At 32.3% G+C, this 23930-nt stretch overlaps 1 protein-coding gene across 1 annotated transcript in view; it reads right to left on the reverse strand.

The window, feature by feature from the left end:
• Positions 1-23930, reverse strand: part of LOC106457464 (Niemann-Pick C1 protein-like) — a 61110-nt gene that overhangs the window by 15116 nt on the left and 22064 nt on the right. The window contains exons 2-15 of the mRNA XM_022383416.1: positions 17791-17947; positions 17063-17306; positions 16493-16738; positions 15890-16116; positions 15298-15426; positions 11084-11450; positions 9271-9400; positions 7547-7755; positions 6967-7146; positions 3297-3357; positions 2293-2421; positions 1245-1427; positions 758-872; positions 416-543 (exon numbers count right to left, since the gene is read on the reverse strand). Of these exons, the coding sequence (XP_022239124.1) occupies positions 416-543; positions 758-872; positions 1245-1427; positions 2293-2421; positions 3297-3357; positions 6967-7146; positions 7547-7755; positions 9271-9400; positions 11084-11450; positions 15298-15426; positions 15890-16116; positions 16493-16738; positions 17063-17306; positions 17791-17947 (2505 nt within the window). The remainder of the gene's footprint in view (positions 1-415; positions 544-757; positions 873-1244; positions 1428-2292; positions 2422-3296; positions 3358-6966; positions 7147-7546; positions 7756-9270; positions 9401-11083; positions 11451-15297; positions 15427-15889; positions 16117-16492; positions 16739-17062; positions 17307-17790; positions 17948-23930) is intronic.

Here is a 23930-nt window from a genome sequence, read left to right on the forward strand (position 1 = left end):
CACTGAATACATTAATATTTTAAAAGCAAAAAAAAAAAAACCTCTCTTTAATTTACATCATTTGTCACCAGATGCTGCTATACTATAATACTGAAAGAGTAACAGTTCTGTTAATGCTTTTAAAAACAGTTTCAAATCCCCTGCATGGATGTCAGTTTTAAAATAATCTGTGATAAGTTTCAGCAAAATGTTCCAAAAAAGATGTTTGCTTTTATTTACCCTCATCTTTAGTTTCTCGTTTCAGTTCTTACAACAATTAAAGAACATACTGTGTGTATATGTGATGTAATTTTTCTAATTTGTTGAATCAGCAAACACTGAATAAACTGCTGTTTTAATGTTTTTATAAACTAAACCAGAATAGATACTCTTCTTTTTAACATTCACAAACACAGAAAGGAAACTTAAAGTGTACCTCCTGTCTTTTGGCATCAAGTATGAAGAGCCCAAGAAAACAGGTCATTTGAAGGAAAAAGTTGATTATCAGTGCCACTCCAGCATAGAGAGCAAATAATTTAACAGCTGGCATTTCTGTCAAGGCTCCTGAAAAACACAAGAAAGATGGAATAACAAAATTACAGCAACAAACATCATCTCATTATCTTTTTTCATCTGTATTAAAATCTAGTCTTGATTATCTAATGTTACAAACTAAAATTTGAAGGTGAAAATGTGTGTTAACTTATAGACTATTACCTTGGATATTTGCTAAAAGAGCTTAATTTAATTTTTTTAAAGGTGTGAACAAACATCCTACCAATAAAAAAGCAGCTGGACATAGACAAACTAGATAACATCATACTGGGGGCCACTTCTCCCACTACACGGCCAATCTCTTCCTGCATCGTCTCATGTGGCAATCTTTCATCTCTCTAGATTAAAACCAAAAATATATTAACTTGATTCAAAAATTTAAATGTTAAAAATTCTGAATGTGCTTATTAACAAAATTTTAAATAACTAAAGTGCTGACATACGTATATAAACTCTTAAATCTCTAAAACATTACTAATCGTTCATTTTATTTTTTAACAGTGAAATTCAATTCACAATTAGTATTCATGTTTCTATTCTGTTGCTAGCTATAAAACATATTTCATGCAGTTAACTCTTGAGTTAATATTTTGGTTAAGCATTATTCAATTACTCATTTCAGTGTAAGAAGGTTCAGAAAGTCCCTAAAAGTCAATATGCACTTCTCAGAAAGTCTCTAAAAGTCAATATGAACTATTCAAGACACTTACTTGGTATGCTTGGACTAGAATGAAAACATTATCAACACCCACAGCCAGAACAAGGAAAGGTATCACCTCTATAATAATCAGGGTAGCAGGAACTCCCACAAAACAAAAAATTCCAAGAGATGAAATGACTGACAGTAACACAATCACAACTCCAGCAAGACCAAGGGAGATCTTAGAATCAACCTTAAAAAAAAGAAATTCCACAATATGTAAAAACTATCACTTACCTGGTGTAATAATTATAATTAAGAAATAAATGTATATTCTCTAAACATTTTATAAGTACCATTGTGAATTATGTGTAAATCCTTCTCTTTCTGACATGTTTTAATAACATCTCTATACATTTTATCAACCTTTCAATGTAATTTCCCTTAGAATTTAGTTAGTTTCGATCTATTTACTACTGGAAAGACTTTGGATAATTCAATTTTTGTTTAGATTTTCTTTCAAAAAGAAGACAATAATTATAAAAAACATTAAACTTCAAGTCCTGTTCTAACACCTGCTGACTTTTATCTAATACTTCTACTTAGAGACAGTCTTGTAAGCTTTAAAACCTGTTCCTCTAGATAAGGATTAAAGGTTAGATTCATAATATGTCCACCTGCACAATAAAAAGATCAACAATACAGTGATACATTGACAAAATTCATGAAAAAATGTAAAATACAAATAATACTAATTCCAGGGTTCACATAAAACATTATAAATTTAACATGTTACCAAGACTAATACTAGCTTTTAAGGTTAATTTCAGTTCACATTATTTGTGATGTAGAATACCTTCTAAGATGTAAATATTAAAAATAAACAGCATGAATACTTATGAAAACGCTAGCTAGTATACAACTATAAATAACACAAAATATAAAACTATAAATAACACAGATCTGGTAGAGAAAGTTATTTCTGAAAGAATGAGCTAGTATAAAACTATCAACTACACAGATTGTTAAAATATAAACAATGCAGATCTAGTAGAAAAAATAACTTCTGAAAGAGTTAGCTAGTATAAAACTATAAAATAACAAGATATAAAACTAACCAGTATTGACTTGCAGCTTTTTACTTCTCCTAAAGCAATAGCAATGTAAGCAAACATGATGACATAACTGATGGCTACTGTTATGATGTCTGAGTGGCTTCCCCTCTCTAATTCATCTTCAATGGATCGCTGTGCAAGATAAACAATGAAATTAAAATGATTAAGCTTGAAAGTTAACATTATCAAACTATGAATATAGCAAATCATAAAACAATACTTTAAGTTTTCAAAACATTAAAACAATAGAACTGTAAATCATTACTCTAAAAAACTTTAAAAAATAAGTTATTCACCCATGAAAATGATAAAATATTACTTTAAAAAAGTCCCCTGGAAGGTCAGTTTATGGATTACAACTCTAAAAATCAGGGGTTCAATTGGTGGACACAGCACATGCAAAACATCGTGTAGCTTTGGGCTTAAACAAAAAAAACAAGTGTAAAAATATACAAAAAGGCAGAAAATAATTAATATTCATTTATATGTATGATTTTTGTGATGTTCTTTAGTTTATACAATTTTTTGGGATAAAAAAATTAAAACCAATTCCCATAAACATAAACTTCTACACTTTTTTTTAAGTAGTTTGAAATACCTAAAGAGTTATAAAATAGATTTTGATTTGTATCTCATTGTAATATGAACTATACTATTTATTTTTTTAACTATAGATGATTTTACAAATATTAATTAAAAACCACAAATTTTTCCTTGCAGCTATTAAGCATAAAGCTTCACAATGGTCTATTTCTGCTCTGGCTACTGTGCGTATCAAAATTTAATTTTCAGTGTTATAAGGTAGCTTTTCATTGAGCCACTGGACAGATTCTTTCACAGAGCTTCAAAGGTAATCAATAAATTCCCATATCTTTTATCACATAAAGACTTGATAATAATACATCAATCTAATGAATAACATTTTGATGTAAATTATAGTAACAACTTCAACTTATCACTTAAATACACAATTACAAAAAGGGAAAGATTAAGTTAATCACACCTACCTCTGCTTTAAAAGCTACATTCATGTTTGGACTGCTGAAGTTCTTCATAAAGTTTACAAACCTATTTGAACAACAGAACTTTATCAGATCATTCCATAAAGATTACCAAAATAAGCAAATATATATTTTATAAATATTTTTACTCATTCCATTTGGTTATAAAAGCAATACATTGACTGGTAATTCACTGTGATCTCAATCTACTATCAGGTGGACAAGTTATCCACCATGATAATAGCCTGGTTTGGCAAAGCAGAACTCAACAGGATGCTGCAAAGCATTCTCTCTGATTATAGCCCTATCATCAAAGACTATGATTTGCAACTGGCTCACAGATGTTAGCAGAGGTTTACAGGATTACAATGATGAATGCAAAGTTCAAATTCATTGCATACATAATCAATCAGATGAAATCTGATAAGTGTACTGGCCAAAACCAATGAATAAAATCACTTCACTGTTTTTCAATCCAATTTTAGAACAAACAAAAACTATGTAATGTTGCATACCACACAGATGAATCCTTGTCTATAAAAAAATAAATTAAAACCGCTCTAGGTACTTTTGGTCGTACTTTTTTGGTTCTAATGGTGCAAGGTGGAGGAGTTATTATAGTAATGTTGGAAATGTTCTCGTGGCTAAGGATGGGTCCTTTTATTAACTAGAAGGGTGAATAGCATTCAGTTGTACCTGAACACTAGTGGTAGTTATGTTCACTCCACATTTTTCTCCTTTTCTCACTGTAATGTCTGTGCATAAATGCATTAACTACCATTAAAGCCATGCTTTCTTGTTTGTCATAAGACATGTTCTTCATATGGCATGGTTGGGGATAGTCATCCTAACCACTACTGAGGGAAACATTCAATTGAGACACTTTAACAAGCTTGTTCAGTATTCTTTTCTACTTATCAAACAGCACTGGTTGGCAGCTACAATTTTTTCTATGGATTTGTTAACAGCTGCCACTGTTGGTGGATTTTGATGCCTCTGAACAGATGGCTACAGAAATGGTCTTTGTTAAGAACATTCCTGCTACACAAGTACCTACTACCATGGTCTTTTGGAAGACTGAACAATTCTTGCATTGACTTACAGATTAACTCCAGTATGACTTAATCTATGCATCTAGCACAAGCAGTTATATGACACATCACGTTACCAGTTATTTTATATAAGCAAATAAGTGGAGAGTTTCTCAAACATGTGTGTGTATGGGGGTACTAATTCTTATCTTACCTAACCAAGCTATTACTAGAGCAGACGATAAAGAAAAAGCATTCTATATAAGAGTTGATTAAAATACTCATATTCACTATAAAGTTTATTATACAGATATAATTCATTCAAGAAATATCCAAACCTAAAAGCATGTAAACTTTCATTGGGTAACACAGTATGAAACTTAAGTACTAAGTTGTTCATAAGCTATTATGCTTTTATATCTTCAATGATCACAAGGTTGAGAAAACTTGAATAGAAAAACAGACATTTATAACAGCACTTACAAACAAATATTTCCCTTCAATTTTACCAACATATATAGGATCATCATCATCAGTAGTAGACTTTTGGAATAAGTTAATTCACAGGTTCACAAGTGTTTGAGTATCACAAGAATAAATCATAACAATAGAGAAAACCAGACAAATCAAATCCTATCTTTTTTGTTTTTGTGAGACTTTTCAAAGTCATCAGTACAGATTTTCATACCCAATAAAGAACTTTCCCACCCATGTATTTGTCTGTTACTACAGAAAAGAGAAAATCCACAGCAGGAGAGGATACATCCACAATGAAGCAGTCATCTTTATAAAAAAAAAACTGAATTCTTGATAAACATAAAGAAAAGTCCAAGAATATCTTCTACTTGTCTTACTGCTAGGTCTATATAAAAACTGCAATGATTCATGCAACTTATGACACCACCAAGAAAATTTTGTCATCTATGCTGAATGACATTTTTCTTGTTTTGGCAACATCACACTGCAAAGAGTCATATAATGAAGTGGGATGAGATGAGCAGTGAATTGACTGGTGGTAAAGTAAGTCTTCAAAGGTTTTAAAATCAATAAATTATGATGCTGCACCAGCTGTATTTGTTTGGGTGCTCTAACACCAAGAAAGAGAATTTCAGTTATGCAATAATTCAAGAATACAAGAATGAGGCACAGCTCTTTAAGTTATGAATTGAGACTGTATAAACTATTCTAGAGATCCAGAAAATCCATGGTTTCTGGCCCACTTCCAATGGAAAAGTTGAAGTTGGTGAATTTTCAGCATGTGGTGAGCCACAAGAATATAGGGTTTCAGTTCTAGAGAAACCCCTACATTAAAACCAATATCATGGCTGAATATGATGCTCATTGCTGATTAACTTACAACATAAGGACAACACTGGAAACTTGTAAATTGAAGTAAGTTTCATCCTTATGGCCATTTCAATTTCTATTGATTCCCTGAACACCTCAACAACCTTAAGATGGATTGCCAGGTTATTATAGTCTCCATAGAGCCACAAATTGCAGTAAGCAGAACCTCAAACCTGCTACCAAAGCTCTAAGCAGATATCCCAACTTAAGATTTAGCAAGTAACATGACCATTTTTCATACAGAAGAGAAGCCAATTAGATGAGTACATACATTTATTGGTAACTTTAGTAAGCTTAAAATGCATAAAGTCATTCATCTTTCTCAGGTCTACCAATGCTACTTACCACAACCTTACCTACTTCATATGACTGACACCCAGAAATGATTAGAGTGCCCACTCTGAAAGTTTCAGAGAATATTGACATCATTGCAGATTTCAAATGGTGTAATATTTATGACTTTTAATTTTGCTGTTGTAAATAGGCTAGGAAGATAACTTTTTTGTTAATTTAGACCAGTGATTCTCAACATGGGCCACACACCCCACAGGGGGGCAATTTGAAAATGCTACAATAAAAAAAATTTACATTATATATTATACCTTTGCAACAGCAAATTTGTTTTTATATTAAGGGGGCATCAAATTTTTTGAGGTGTAGAGGTGGGGCATGGAGCAAAAAAGGTTAAGAACCACTGATTTAGACTTTTACTTGGAAATAAAAAGTACTGTTCTTTAAAAAGAGCTTCAAGATGGTATAATAATTATCTTAATAGATCAATTAAAACTGAAAATATCACTAGCTAAATTTTGACAGTTGGGAGAAACAAGTCAAGCTTTGGTGACCAGTATCTTGGAAACTACATGACCAAAAGACCTGAAATTTTATCATGATTTGGTGTTGAATGACACTACTACAATTGCTATACAAAACATATCATACACTTATGTATAAAATAGCAATACGGCATTAAAATCTCATAGCCTCCAAAGAAAAAATACAGCTGTTGTCATAATGACTTAAAATTATACAATGACAAAGTATTAATAACTAAATAAAATCACAGAACAAAATTTAAAAAAAGATTTAACAAAAATGCTATATCTTTATTATATGAATTAAGCCTAACAAGTTTTTCATATAGACATAATGTAGCTTAAACATAATTAAAAACTACATGAATCCAAATTATACAATTATTTTAAATCAACTTTTACATATTTGTGAAAGTAGAGGTTGTTACCAAACAATGTGCCACTAGTTTATTTAAACAATTTTCAATAAAGAATACAACTTACAGGTTTTCCCATGCTAATGCATCCTTGTTCAGGTCTGGATCATTATAGTTGTTCACAGGGAAAGTGATGACAAGGGCTGATGCTGTGTGCAGAGTATTATTCTCAAACCCACCAAAAGCAACTGCAGGAGGTATCAGAGGTCCACCATATGGTGCAAGACAATGGAACTGGTATCCGTTACTTTAAGTTAATAAAAACATTTTTAACATCTGGCACAACATTAACTGGCTAACTTTAACTGAGCTTTAAAACCTGCTTTAATATGCAACACAAGGAAGGAAATATTTATGGTTTAGTTTTCTCCTTTCTCTGTAGTAGACTAATTCATTACACAGACTCCTTCTCCAATCTAATGGTTTATAAGGTCATTAAAATCGATATTTAATTACTTTTTAAAAGATCTTTCTTTCACAAACACACCTGCTTATGTTGAGAAGCTTGGCTTGAAGTAAGGAGAATACTTATGGTTTTACTTTATAATTAGCATTGAGGGTCTGTATTTCAAAATACTATATCAAAATTATTGAAGAGAAACAAGAAGAAAAACTTTAGTACAACCATTAAAATATACTATACTCACCTAGTACAATCTAGTATATGTGACAGGTAATTATCAGGTAGGGATGCTTCACCACTTTTGAAGAAAGAGTGAAAGTATGCAAATACACTTTGTACAACACAGGCTTTGTTTTCTGGAGCTAAGGGAGCAAGACAGATGTCAGGTAAAGATATGTTTTTACCATCTTTACTGATCACCAGGCTTTCTACTTTCCTCTGTAAGTCTAGAACCTGGAAGAAAATAATTGAAACATTATGACAAGAATATTTCTCCAAACAACTGAGTAAGATATCTTCCACAACTGCTAGAATCCAGTTTAATAAATTTATTACGTTTATATTTCCTAAAAAACTTAGACTGGTTCCAAGAAATAAAAATATATTTAGTATTGAAGATTTTTATTACTGTCAGTATATAAAGGCTGTCTTGTGTTGCTTTAATAAAATACAAATTATTTTAGTTATTTCTGAAACATCATATGGCAAATATAATTTATTACAAAGAAAAATGTTAATGCTCTTAATAAATAAACAATGATGGTGTTACATTAATATAGGATTACATAATATATAATAAAACCTGATGAATAACTGGTTCATTTAAAATACGTGGGATTTTAAACGTGAGGTGTTTTACATTTTATATTATTTAGGTTTTCTGAATAATATTAATTGTGAATTAAAATTGTGTTGCCAAAATTATAGACAGTGATACTGCAAAAATTTATCTAATTATGCTTTGACCAGGTTTTGTTTATTAAAAAGAAACCAAATACATCAAAATGAAGTGAATGACTACAATTTCCTTTAAAATGTATTCTATATTTTAACCTTTTTCCTAAATCATTTGTATTATAAGCCTTCAAAACTGAGATGACATATTCTTCTAAGATGTTATAAACCTTTGTAATTATTCTCTTTCTAAATAAGGTTTTACTGATTTTCAGAAAAAACAGCAAAAATTCCAGCTTTTGTACAAATGCAGATAATTATAAAGCCCAATTTGACAATTTGGCACATGTTCATAGTTTGTCTCTCAAACAAAACTACATTCATAATATCAACAATTAAATTTTTTTCCTGCAGTAGAAGAACCTAACAGTATACTAACACCAATTAGAAGTTGATGTAAATTCATTGAGCCATACTTTTAGTCTGATGATTCATCCAGTTTCTTTTAAATTACAATGAATAACAGTGCATTAAATTAAAACTTTTCCATGTGCTGAATGCATTATTAATGAGGTGAACAATGTGGAGTAAACTCATAATTTAATACTGTACACACCCACTAACAAAAGTTTCTTAATAATATAATATTTGTTGCCATTTTTAACAGTGCATTATTTTGTGAACTGGAGCTAGTATATTAGACTACACTTGACATGTGTACTGTGTAATATAAAAGTAAAACTATGAAATAAAACATATCTATACATTACTGCAAATGTAAGCAAGATGATCCTCCATGTCTCACCAATATTTTTACGCTGTCTAAAACTAATTGAAAAAATTGAAGAAAATGACAAATTACATCTGCAAATTTAATTATTTATCATATCACAGTGACAAAAAAATGGCAAATAGAAAACTTTATTTTCCTAATGTATTCCCCTACATACCAAGTTTGATAGAGAATAGCATCTTTTGAGTAATTGTGGGAGGAGGAAAAACAAAATGAGTAACCTTAGGTGACAGGAATGGTTTTTTTTTAATGAACTTAATAACTATCAAGTTCAAACTCACTTCAAGGAGGAATTCTTTCCTAAACACAGGTCCCCAGGTGTAGTTAGAAATACCATCTTTGTCTGCTTCTGCTACAAAAGATTCGTTGTTTGTAGGCGTTATGATGATTTGTTCCACACGGTAAAAAGGACTGTACATATAACATACTTGATTAGATTATTATTCCTCCACAAACCAAGAAAAAAAAGACTTTTTAAGCATTATATATATATATTTATTTATTTATGAAGTAATTTTAACAAAAACATTAAAAAATTATTTCAACAACTCAAATATATTATGCCTTATAATTTTCTAATTAGAGATAATCCATGTTTTAAAGTCAAAAACTTTTTTCACAAACTGGAAAGTACATCTTTTTTTGTAAAAACAAATTATATAAATTTAAACTATTAGGTCGTCAAGAAATTAATGTCCCATTTTGGAACACTTTCATTAATCACCCCCCAAAAAATGTATATCATGTATAATAGTTAAACAAACCACCTAAACGTTACCTTAGTACAGCCTATATAATGTGTAAACTTTAGTTTGCTCTAATCCCTTATAGTGGTGGCACACACAAGACACACAATCGGCATGTAATGCTGTTTGAATACAAAAAGGGAAACAACACCTCTGTAGCTATAAAGAATATCAAAGTTTATGGAAATGTTTTGAACGTTCGTAAGTGTCTACGATGGTTCAGCAGATTTCATTCAGGTGACTTTAGCCTTAAAAACTGTGATGGCAAGGGCCAACATGTTGGAATTGATATTGATGCTCTGAAGATGCCTGTTTAGTCTAACCCAAGGCAACATACTCAAGAAATGGCCTTGAAATTGCATGTCTCTCATGAAACAACACGTAAACATCTAAGGAATATGGGAAGACTTCATAAAGGTGTTTGGATGCCTCACGAACACTCTGATGATCATTGTTTCCAAAGTGTGAACGTTGCTTTGTCTCTTCTGGTGTGTAATGCGCGTGAACCATTTTTGGACAGAATTATCACCAGTGATGAAAGATGGATTCTCTATGCAAATATTAAAAACCAAAAACAATGGTTTAGTCCTAGACAAAAACCACTTCTGACCCCAAAACCTGGACTCCATCCACAGAAAGTGATGCTTTGCATTTTGTGGGACATCAAAGAAGGAGTAATTCATTTTGAACTCTTCAATCCACAGCAAACTATGAATGCAGAGAGAGATCTATAGTCAGCAACTGGAAAGTTTAAATCAAGCCCTTTATCAGAAACGCCCTTCACTCGTCCATCGGAAAGGTGTTCTTCTCCATGACAATGTACGTTCATATGTGGCGCATTTGACGCAACACAAGATTATGGAGTTGGGTTGAGAAATTTTCCCTCATCCACCATACTCTCCAGATATGGAACTATCAGATTACCATCTTTTTCGTTTGCTACAACACCATCTTAATGGGAAAACGTATACAAATATGTAATGTGTTAAAGAGGACATCAATATGTTTTTGGTTCAAAGTCAAGTGATTTCTTTAATCAGAGCATTAACAACCTGATTGTGAGATGGAAAAGCATCATTGATAACAATTGAGACTATTTCATTTAGTAAATGTTTTGTTTGATATACAAGTTGTTTGGGTTTTTTCATCTAAAAAATAGTGACATTGATTTCTTGACAATGTAATAAAAAGAAGCAGTAAAAGACTACAAAAAACAACAGATATCAAAATTCTAATGTTTAACAAGCAAGGAAAAATTCTGACTTCTCATTTATCAAACAAGAGTCAGGTATGTTACAGTAAAAACCTAAAAGCAATGTGAAACAACATTAACACTAACAACACTCACCCAAAGTGTTTGTTGAAGTACTCCATATCTTTCCGTGCCTGACTGTTATGCGACACCCACAGATCAACGGGATCAGTGGTAACTTTGAAACTGAAAACTAACCCCAGACCAAGCAGTAAGCTCACTATAAGAGCCAAAAATATGACAGACAGTGGATGATTTGCAACAAACATTCCCCATCTGGAAAACAGAGATTCCAATATTCGTTCTGTGATTGCTCCAAGTTTTTCAAAACAAGATATGTCATCAGAGATTTGGTTTTCAGGAGTGCTGTTGGTTTTGACTTTATCCTCATGCTGACTGAAACTACTTATTGTGGAGGATGCAGAGATGCAATTATCACCAGAATGACGTTGTGATGAATCTACTGATAAAGAATAATACACTAGTTTTCTAAAATCTTTTTATCAAAAAAAACAGCAATTTGAGCTATATAAAATCTTAATGAATCCTAATGTATTTTCATTACTCTGGTAAAATCTCTTAAACACACAAAAAAATTACATAATAAGCATTTTATTTAATAATATGCTGAACACTTTGGAAGAATTTATATAAAAACAGATGCCACAAACCCAAGATATACAAATATGAATCATAACTTTGAAACACAAATATACAAGATGGGAAGCATTTGTTTAAAGAATGTACAGAGAATGAGAAGATTTTTTGGCAAATTTGTATAGGATGAAAAGAATCTGTACCTACAGATAATATCTTAATTTTTTATCACATTTGTATGTTATCTTAGTGAATTGTCAGCCATAAACATTAGAAAGTCAGGTTACTAAAATCAATATAATATATTTCTTACCAATTTTCTTTCAAAATGAGCTGACCTCAAATTTTCAAATATTTCACTAAAGTTAAATGTCTTGGCATTAAACCTAACATAATTAATACTAGAAGAGTAAGAAATTATGTATTTATGTCAGGAAGATGGAATAAAACTAACATAATCATTTAGAAATGGAAGTTCATTAAATTATGTAAAGGAATGACGCATAAGGTCATAACAGTCTACATTGTTACAGATATACATATTAATAAGTAATCACTGACCACACAATGATAATAAGAAATAGATATACTATGGATCATGATTTAAAATATAAGAAGTTGTTACCTTACAACATCATAAATTAATTCATTCATTTTTCTCTTATATATAATAGTTTAAATCATTTCAACAACACTATTATCGATATTTATTTTGTTTAACTAATTGAAATATAAAAACATCCACTTCATAGTACTTTTGCTAATCAGGTTATCAAAAAAACAGCCAAAAGCAATTTTTGTATGAGAAAAAAAAAGCCACGTGCAATTATCTGCAAATTGAAGATATTTACAGCACATTACATCAGCTACAAGAAAAATAAAAAGATGTTAAAATGGTGGGTCTCCAACATATCCAAGAAGGTGGTAGATCACCATCCTGAAGATTTGAAGAAATTGAGGCTACAGTTGAACCACGCCTTGGCTCCCTTGATGGTGGGGTGGTTATACAAGTTTCACCTCATTCATGAGATGAAAATTAATATTTGCTACAGTAGACAAGCAAGAAATATTAGATGTAGAAACTGAAGTACAAAAGGGTAGCTTTGCTTTCAGTCAAAAGAAGCCAATACAAGACATAAAAGAAAAGGTATTATATTTTGGTGTAGCAGGTTGAGAAGTTTGGTGGAGTAAATGAAGTGATGTGCATTTGATTCCAATTATAACAGTTAATAAGAGAATAGATAAAAAATGAAAAAAATGAGAAAGTTGAATGGAAAACACTAAAGAAGAGTATGTGTACTTAATGCACACAATCCAATGCCTAAATAGAAGAAAGTTGTTGCCTGTAGGCAGTAAAGAGCTTTCATGTAATTCATGCCAAGGATTAATAACATAAAACACACATTTATTGCTGAGTACTGAGAGATAAGACGCACATGCAAAATATCCCTAAACACTAAACAGTCACACTAAAAATAAGTATGAAACCCAATCTATCATTTAATTTACCACCTATTACTAAGTTATACCAGTTTTGCAAAATTCCATCTTTCATCAGTAACTCTGAAGAGAGGCAAATTACAAGAATAACACAAGGCTTCATACAGTGGTGGAGCGTATGCCATATGCACAGTGTTTGGAGTTGTCTTTTACTCATCTGTGAACCTATATTTATTTAGGATTTGAAGAATATATAGCATTGATGCTACTAATCTATTCTTGTGAATTATTCAACAGAAAACAGCTGGTATGCTGAATATTCATTAAGAATAAATTAGCAGCATCAATGCTACATATTCATTAAATCCTATAAAAACATAGGTTCACTGTGGTAAAAATGATGTAGCTCTAAACATCATACATATATAAGCAGTCACACAGTTTATTCATAAACAATTTCATCTGGACACTTGAAGAGTAAGTGGAATGTTCATTTACATATCACTCTTTTATCTTAAAAGAAAATTATTTTTATGTTACGATTCTTATAAAAAACTAACTTTCTCATTAAAGTTATAGCCAAAACAAGTTTTATAGCTTATGCACTGTCATGCATAACCATTAAATGTAAGTACTAAAGAGTACTACTCACACTTTAACCTAACTATGGAAGTACTGTAGACTACTACTCAACTTTAACCTAACTATGGAAGTACTGTAGACTACTACTCACACTTTAACCTAACTATGGAAGTACTGTAGACTACTACTCACACTTTAACCTAACTATGGAAGTACTGTAGACTACTACTCACACTTTAACCTAACTATGGAAGTACTGTAGACTACTACTCACTCTTTAACCTAACTATGGAAGTACTGTAGACTACTACTCACTCTTTAACCTAACTATGGAAGTACTGTAGACAACTACTCACTCTTTAACCTAACTATGGAAGTACTGTAGACAACTACTCACTCTTTAACCTAACTATGGAAGTACTGTAGACAACTACTCACTCTTTAACCTAACTATGGAAGTACTGTAGACAACTACTCACTCTTTAACCTAACTATGGAAGTACTGTAGACAATTACTCACACTTTAACCTAACTATGGAAGTACTGTAGACAATTACTCACACTTTAACCTAACTATGGAAGTACTGTAGACTACTACTCACACTTTAACCTAACTATGGAAGTACTGTAGACTACTACTCACACTTTAACCTAACTATGGAAGTACTGTAGACTACTACTCACACTTTAACCTACCCATTAACAAAACTCTTTGGAAGGTGGATTTTTCTTCTTCTTTCTGATTTCTGAAGAACAAAAGTCTACCTTCAAAAAGCACCCAATTATCTAATTTTTTAACCTTTTTTCCAGAATATCGAAACTGTATTTTAAACTACATACAAAAAATCACAAAACAACAGGACTTGTTTGATCAAATTTTACTAAAAAATTAAATAAATATAAAGATGAAATTAGAAATTACTCTTGGTCTGCCTCCATATTTCAACCACCAATTTTCTTAATTATTCAAGAGTCAAAGAGTAAACTAGATAGATTTTTTAGTCATTTATGTATATATTTGTGTGTATAACAAGATTTTATCCTGCTACTGTATAAGAATATAGCTTCATAAGTTTTATTACTCATAGTTTAATAAATTAATGAGAGAGAACCAATCAAGAAATGTAAAAAAGAAAAACAGTAGCTTCTAACTAAAGATGACAAAAATTACAATTAGTTGAAAGTGTTTATGCCTTGCTACTAAAATTCACGGGTTTTGGAAGTATTTTATTTTATAATAACCTAAACAATAAATGACTCTCGAGAAATTATTGATATTGTCTTGTTTTTGTCTATATTCATTGAAATACTGTACTTATAATTAACTTGATTTATTTGTAATATACTACAACACAAAAAGGGGAAAGAATTACACTGAAATCATTCTCAAAATGTTATTATTTTTTTTGTGGGTTCAGTTTATAACATAGTATCAACAAACTTCTACAAAGTAAACACAAGGATCTACAAAAGTAGCGACACAAATTGAACAACTCTGCAAAACAGTTCCTTTTTTAAATGGTACATATTGTAAGACACTTTAGATATATTTTTTACAATACACTGATATAACATTAGATTGAAAGATGCATGAGAGTGACCCAAAGCAAAGATAAGCAATGTATACCAATCACCAATTAGTGTACAAAAGGATAATGCATCATATTGATCTTGGAAACAGTTTCACATACTTGACCATTTGGAACGGAGAGGTTCCACTTCTTCAAGGGAGCCAAGATCCACACCTGTGGCTGTGATAGCATGGGGATTCATATGAACAAGTCCTCGGGAAGTGTGAACAAATACTTCCCCAGCACCACCTTATAACAAAAATAATGCATATGCTTCTAGGAAAAACAGAAATAACTAGCTTGTTGCAGAACAGTGACATGTAACTGACTCAAGAAAATTTCAATTGGAACCTTACTTGAACAAGCTGCTAACACCTTGAATATGTGTCATTTCAATAAAATACATAATACACACTTGATTCTTCTGAAAGAGAGGCAAAAACTATTAAAAATAAACAGCTGCAACACACTATTTTTCACTCTAGAAACATAATATTAAAAGAGAAACTCAAAAACATACTGAATCAAAAAATGACCTTTTTCATAACAACATAAAATAGACATTAAGAAAAACAACACATCACATAACATTGAAGAGATAGCAAGATCAATGAAATAAGCCTATGGATTGAAAATTGTGGTTGAAGTATTACATATTTTAAGCCTTTGTGGTAAACCACATACTTTGAAAGGTTATATTCCTCATACTTACATACAAATTTCTCCTCCTTATTACATGTGTATACATAGCCCACAAAGATTACTAATGCTAAAACAGCAAAAATGATGCTCATTAGGACAACCATTCCATCTTGCCCAATGATTTTCCAAGGTTCCTTTTCCTCAGGGACTTCAAAAGCTAAGGTTTCTACTGAACAAGAATCTTTACAGTCTCGGCAGGAACAAGCATAACCACCCAAATAGACAGCTTCAGAACATCTGAAAGATTTCCAACACATAAGTGTAAATGTTACAATTGAACCTGATGAAGCAAAACTCATATATGAACCACCTACAAATATCCAACAAACAAACAGTGGTGAAAAAAAAAGCATTGGGAGAATGGACAAACCACCAGAAAACATAAGTGACAAAAAAATTAAGTGAATAATTAAATTAAAGCCATTGTGCTTGACTTTTTTTTTATTTCAGCATTTCTTTTATTAAAAAAATATCATTACCCAGAAAAAACACAGTGACTACCTTACATACCTACCAAAATAAGTTTTAACTATTATGGTACAAACTAATTTTTTAATTCATAGCAAAGAAGAACTGAAAAAAACAACAACAACAACAAAAATGCAGTTCTTACTTTAATGTTGGCTCATTCATGGGAGTAAAGGTCTTATCATCCACTGTAACAGTAGGCTTCTCTGTGATATTGAACAAGATCTGAAAAGGAGAAAAACCACCTGCAGAAGGAGTGGATCCCATGAAGTCTAACCATCGCTGGGCAGTGCACTCTGGTCCCCAGATGCCACACATCAATTCCAGTAATGGTGATCCTGGAACAAGGCCTTCTACATCCTTACATGATGCAAACAGTCCATCAGCAAACCTTCCACCAATAAGAACATAAAGAAATCAGCACACAAAACATGTTTATTTTTATTTCTGAATTATATTTTTTTACCTAATTCTTAAAGGTTATTTTGCAAAGAAACTTTAATGTTAAAGAAGAATTATAGTAATATCTAAACTTAAAGAAAATTGTAGTATTTCCGAGTAGGAGGCTCAACAACTGGAAACATCTTATTCAACTCAATAATATTGAACATTACAGTTATTAATTTAATAAAAAAAAACTATTCCAAAACATACATATATAATGTATTAAGCAACTAAGGACTGTCCCCTACTAACAGCTGAAATTCTTTCTTACCTCTTGGACATGAAATACTGAAGACCAGTTATTCTCTCCCCATCTTTTGGACTTTTCTCTGAACTTATTACTTTAAGAAACAGGTTCTGTTTGGGTGAACAGGTGGACTGACAAAAAGTTTTTCGGAAGTTACTTATACAGGATGGACATCTGCCAAAGCCAAGAGCCTCAGGAGTTCTCATGTTCACAATGAGATTCTCAATCTGGTCCTCGTTACAACAGACATGTGGTTCATCTTGTCCATCTGGAAAACACAAGTACACCTTATATGCAAAATAGTTTTACAACATGCTAATATTATTAATTATTCATACTTGTGATCTTATAAGAAATAAAATATGAAAGAAAATGAACAATCATTTTGAAAAAAAAAAAAGAGTAAAAACATTTAAATGACAAGATTTTTAAGAGCTCAAAAAATTGTTTAACAGAAGTAATTATATACAGATATTTAGGCATTAAAAAGAACTTTTTTCATTAAATGAATAAAACAGGTTAAGATGATGATTCAAACAATATTTTTCCCATTTACACGTTTTAGCATTTAATGTCTACCTGGTTTGGAGAATGTTAGTTTAACTAGCATAAGAAGTTCTTTCATTTATATTCTTCATTCTCACCTTTTTTTTTAAATAAAATATATATTGACAAGTAGTTTGAATAAACCTTAAACCCTCTACAAGGAACCATTTTAAAAGTGTTTATATGAAATGTGAATTATTTCTAACCTGGAACTAATTCAGGACATATTTTCTTTAGAGCAGCAACTGTCTCATTGTCAGTTAACGGTTTAGGAGGCCCCTCATAAAGGCATGGAAGATCCTTTCCATACTCATTCTGTCCACATGTTCCATACCAAACACAGTGTCCCTCTTTTCCATTAGCCTAGAAGAAAAAAAAAAAAAAAAGAGTATGGAAGTCAGAGATTTTTAACACTTAAATTTAGAGAGTGAAAATGCAACTGTGAGGTAGCAATTTTTATTCTATTCCTAATTATGATTTTGTTTATCATGATGTAGTAGGCCTTGTCCCAAGATCATTGTTGGAATTGATGTATAGCTCAGCAGATTTACACTTTGGGCTTTTAGTTGATGGTCAGTTTGAAGTTGGCCTACATCACACTATTGTGAGCAAAGTACTTCATCCCACTTGTTCCAGACTACCCAGCTGTCAGCTGGGGAGGGGTTTATGTTTAACCTGTGATGGACTGGCATCTCGTCCAGGAGGAATGGGTTACATTCTCATCCACTTGTGTCATTGGAACGGAAGATCGGCCTCAAGTGTCTTGTAAAGGCGCGGCATGGGAGGATTTTTCTATCGTTTATGCATTTTTCCCTCAACAGTTCAGTTAAGCAATATTTCTATTTGATTTAAACGTGCCTGCCGGTGGTTCAGCGATAAGTCTGAGAGCTTAGAAAGCTAAATATCAGGTCTCAATACCCGTAGAGGGTAGAGCACAGATAACTCATTATGTAGTTTTTGCTTTAAGCAAACAAAACCTTCAACGCTAACTCACCTGCCACCTAGCGAGAATTAAATATTAAAGAAGTATTTTTTTATATTAAGACACCATTAATGGTGACATGTGGATACTAAGTTCGTGATTAATTTCGTAAAGCAAATGCTAAGCAGTTAGTCATGTGACAAGCAATATTGTGGTCTGGCATGACAATGAAAAGCCTCAAGACTTAAAGATAGACCGATGATAGAGAGGGGTGTTAGGTTAGAGATTTGTGAAACGGTGATATGTAAGATGTTCAACTTGTTAAACAATATTATCGCAAATACTTTCTTGATCTCATATGTGTGGTCTGACGTTAGTTCTTTTTAAAACGCCTAATACTATTACTGTAAATAATATTATGAATTAGGCCTTTTCTCGGTCCTTTTTCCTGATCTGTTATTAATGCCACCATTATTATATTTTGATATTAACAACGTTACTTTTTATGTATTTTTCGAATATTGGTGTTTGTATTCTGAGATTGAGATACTTATTTGCCAAACATTCTTTTAATAGTGCTTAATATTTTGTAAAGTTTGTACTGCGGTATACAAAATAAAAAAATCTGATTCTTCGTTCCCTGGTAGTGACGTCGATATTTGATACTGTTACGCCTCCAGTCGTTACTTAATTTTCCGTAAATTCTTTCCGACGAAACTTTAGCGATACAAGTCCTTTCTTAAATAAAACTGGTTTATTCTTTCCGAATACAACTTTACCGATACACTTAATTTCAACAGTCGCTCTATAACAAACGCTAGAACGTCTCACGTGCTCGACAATACTCAATTACACACTCTCTGACTGCAGTTCAATTACTCATTACCTACACATTGTCCCGTCACGTTGTGACCATCTTATATATACCAGCCTACCCCCAATCTAGTAATATCCCGACAATTCACGAAGGTTCGAGAAACAAGTGGCGTGATACTAGTCACGTGACCTCGCTGACGCAACAATACTTTACAAGACTTGTTCACAAATTGTACATTTCAAAGTAGCATGTGTAAAGATTTGTTAGAAATATAAAACTTATAAGTTACTGCCCCCCAATAATTAATAAAAAAATCTAGGTTCATTTTATTTTGTACTTTAGAAACTGGCAAGCATATGTACACTGTTAAATGTTTCAACTTCGTGTTATTGCAGGACCACTAGGACAATATCGGTAATAAAAATAACGAAACACCAGTGAGTAAATATTTCTAATGTCTAATGTGTCACATTTACATTTGGGGGGGGGGGGCGTGCTGCTCTGCAAATGACAAGGTAAAAAAACATTTACAAAAACAAATATATAAACAATGTACGTATATGCATCAATTTTTATCATTTAACACAACTATATATTTTTATCAAGTTTACTCAACAGAAGTGGTCACAAGCCCACATTTTAACGATACATCCTCAAAAGTTACCTCCCCCCCCCCGATACACACAACCTGTTTCAAGTATCTGTGTAAAACACTCCAAAATGTTAAAGCATCCTACTAGCCTATGTAGCCTAGCTATTTAGGTTACTTCTTGACAGTTATATACAATGAGGTCACTATGCTTCCCTTTCCCTCAACGCCATTTCTCTCAAGACAAGAAAAGATGCTATTGTAATCGCTGCTGTATTTTGCAGAAATTATCAGAAATTAATTAATAAATAGAGAAAAACACTACCTCCTACTATAACACGGCCACCGCCCGCTTTTTAGAAAGTTATACTAATTCAACTAACTAATAATTGATGAACATTAGCAAATACGACTAAGTAATCTTCTGTTTTTTCTTCTACTACAACTACACTATTCCAAACAACACTTAATATCGGAAGATTTGCACCTGAAGTTGCTTAGCAACACCAATTTGAAACATGATGTTTTGTCGAACTTGTTAATATTCTGAAAACGAATAAAACTACACACAAATGAATGTCTGTGCAACGAGAAATAGCAGCTAATTGATTCGCACTGCTCTTTTAAAAATCCCGTAAAGTAAGACTTTGGTTAACACACGAACGAGACAGGTTTATTATTCTTCAAAGCGTCGCAACTCCGGCGTATTTTTATTTGCAAACATTGATTAGGTATTTTGCGTGCTTACATTAAACAATAAAAAGCTTTTCCTCGCCCTACAGAGTGGTCAATGTGGAATGTATGGAGCCCTTTTTTAGACGGATACATAAGGAGATGACCCGTTTTGAACGGCTCGAAGCGGAAATTATATCTGACAGACTAGGGTTTTTTAAACAATAAAAGGCTGTTCTTGGCTGTATAAGGTGGACAGTATGGAGCGTATAAAGCCAACTTTTTTAGGCGGTTAGATTATGAGATGACACGTTTTGAACAGCTCGAAAGGAAATTATATCTGACAGGCTAGGTATAATTATAATATGTTTAATGCCTAAAAATTGTAGTCTCATGCACGATTTGTGGTAGTAACAGCGTATACTTCTACACGTACGTTCTCATGCGTGCGAATTTGTAGTTTGCAGAAACATCATTCGTGTTGAACTGTCTTCGGTTACCGTACTTCTAACACACCAACTGTCAATGTTACTTCTAATACGCTAATTAGAGAATCATCAGTGTTACTTCTAACACACCAATTAGAGAATCATCAGTGTTACTTCTAACACACCAATTATTATCAATGTTACTTCTAACACACCAATTATTATCAATGTTACTTCTAATACACCAATTAGAGAATCATCAGTGTTACTTCTAACACACCAATTATTATCAATGTTACTTCTAATACACCAATTACAGAATCATCAACATTACCCGTTGCTTATCGGCTTTAGTTAATTAGTTAAAAACTGAACGGTCATGCTTAAGCACGTTGAGAAATAGTCCATGGGACGGGAGAAAGTGCTAATTCTTATACTACAATAAAAACATCCTTCAAAATAAAATTTATCAGAAAGAAAGGTGTTCCACTGTTGTGTTTGTTCTAATTTTCTTTAGTCAATACACGATACTTCCTCACATAACTCATTGTAGGCAGACATGTGGAAATAATTTAGTCGAAATATATGTAATAGTACTGCCAAAGCAAATCCTAAAAGTTACACACACACACATACACAAATGACGCAAGTTGAAGCTTTACCCTGCTGTTCATACACCTTTACTGTTTCATATTATAAAAATAACTGCAGCATGTTGACCGAGTGAGTTACAACCAGAGATACTTAAGGTCATAGTTATAATTTATATACAACGAAATTGTAAGAGAAACTCATAAGTACCACTTTCACAACCAGTAGCTCAGTACAGGTGGAACTTACTGACCAGTCACCAGTATTGTGCTGTCTCCCTTTCATGTGACGCACCAACGACACATTGAAGGATAAAAAAAAAGATAAAATTGGACAGGTTAACTTGAAACTCGAAATTATTTTATAAAACTCCCAGATATAAAAAAAATAACTTTAGTAGAGTAATCGAATATTTAAACTCATAATAATGAATGGATCATGAAACTTAACACAAGTGTGAATTCAAAATTTCCTGAAAACAAAAGACTTTTATGTCTAAATATTAAAATATCTTAACGTAACATTTTAAGATCGATAAGATATGAGACTTCGAAACTAGTAATATAGGTCATCTTGCCATCACTAAAGAAAAAGGCCACTGAGTTAGCTTTCAAGTTACCGACTTGTTTTACACCAGTCACAAACAGTGAGGTCCACATATTGCATCATATTATGCGTTTTTTAACTGCCAAAAAAAATGATCGGTCTAAAGATAATCTCAACAATAAGTAGTGGTATTAACTGTGTTGATGGCAGTTACGTTATAGATCCACAAACAATTTAATGCATAAATATCTTCGAAAAATGTGTTTCAAAAAAAGTTAGGTAATCTATATAGATGGATGCCCTTAGTAGTTACAGAGTTAAAACAGGAAGATCACATAACACGGTCAGTAACTTGCTCAACTAGCTTCTAGACTCTCATCGTAAAATACGATAAGTACAATCAAATCATTCCCACCACACAATTTTTCGAATGAAAAAACAAAGAGAAAACCAGCATAGTCGCCCGTGGAAACAATGAAAGTATGTAATTTATTATCAGTCATGCTTGTTCCGCCACGGTGTCCTAAAATAACTTGCCAGCATCTTCAATCATTTTTCTTTGGTTGACAGCCACTAAAGAAAATACGTTAGAAGCTAGACTCCGCTTATTAGCCCACATAGTTTTCCTTACCCCCTCCCAAATTTTACACTAAATGTGACACACTTTCACATGCCTCTCAAAAAACAACCTTCAGCAGACTGACTACACCTGCTTTTTTTTTTATCAAGACAGCTTAACTACCCAGATGCACACTAAAATATAACAACTATATTCCTTAACCTGTGTTTAAGGTAAGTTCAACTATGATATAAGAAGAAACACAACACCGCTATCACACCGAACTTAATTTTTAATATTAAAAGATGTCCAGCAATTTTGAAGATTTTTTTTTTACACCAGAGGGGTGATTATCTACAATAAAAAATTTGTTGTAACAGCGACGCTTCGTACGATATATTAAAATCCTCGTGGATCACCAGAAACGTAAGGTCGTCAAGCAATAATTATTTCATAAACTATTAGCTGTATATTTGAACCTTGTCTACTAATTAACGCTAAGCTCTTAGTGGCGTACAAAACAAGCATATGTGCACGTACTGGTTCGGTATTAAAAAGTAACTCACGGAATTATTAAAGAATAATAACGTAATAATTCACTGAAAAACTACAGTTAATATTTCAACAGAACAACTAATGTTTCGCTTGTAATAGGAACTGGCGTGTTTTTTTCTCTCTCTCTACAATTTACAGACACGTAGTATCTATACTATTATTCTGCTTGTTTGTATATACGACCATTACGCTTTTTGACCGAGAACTTGCAGCATAAGCATGCAAGCTAGAATCCCCCCCCCCCAAGAAAAACCGCGCATGCGCATTATTCACTCCACGCCAAACAGTCTGCATGCAGCAGAGAGCTGCAAAGTACAATGATCAAGTCGCTACAACTGCTGTATGAAACAAGAAGTAACAACAAAAGAGGAATGTAAATATCCTTTACTAACCATTTTGTACAACAGAATATTAAAACTTATCAAAGTTTGTAAAAAAGGTTTGACGTTAGGTCGTACAATAGCATTATAAGTTTATTTATCGATAGTATTAAGTACAGCAAGGTTTAGTCCTAACTAAAGTAAAAAAAAATGTACACAGGCTACAGTGTTTGTGTGTAATTATGCACAGAGCTACACAATGGGCTATCCGTGCTCTGCCAACCACGGGTATCGAAACCCAGATTCTAGCGTTGGAAATCCGCAGACATACCGCTGTGCCACTGGGG

Source organism: Limulus polyphemus, unplaced genomic scaffold (assembly GCF_000517525.1).
Source record: "Limulus polyphemus unplaced genomic scaffold, Limulus_polyphemus-2.1.2 Scaffold335, whole genome shotgun sequence".
NCBI lineage: Eukaryota > Metazoa > Arthropoda > Merostomata > Xiphosura > Limulidae > Limulus > Limulus polyphemus.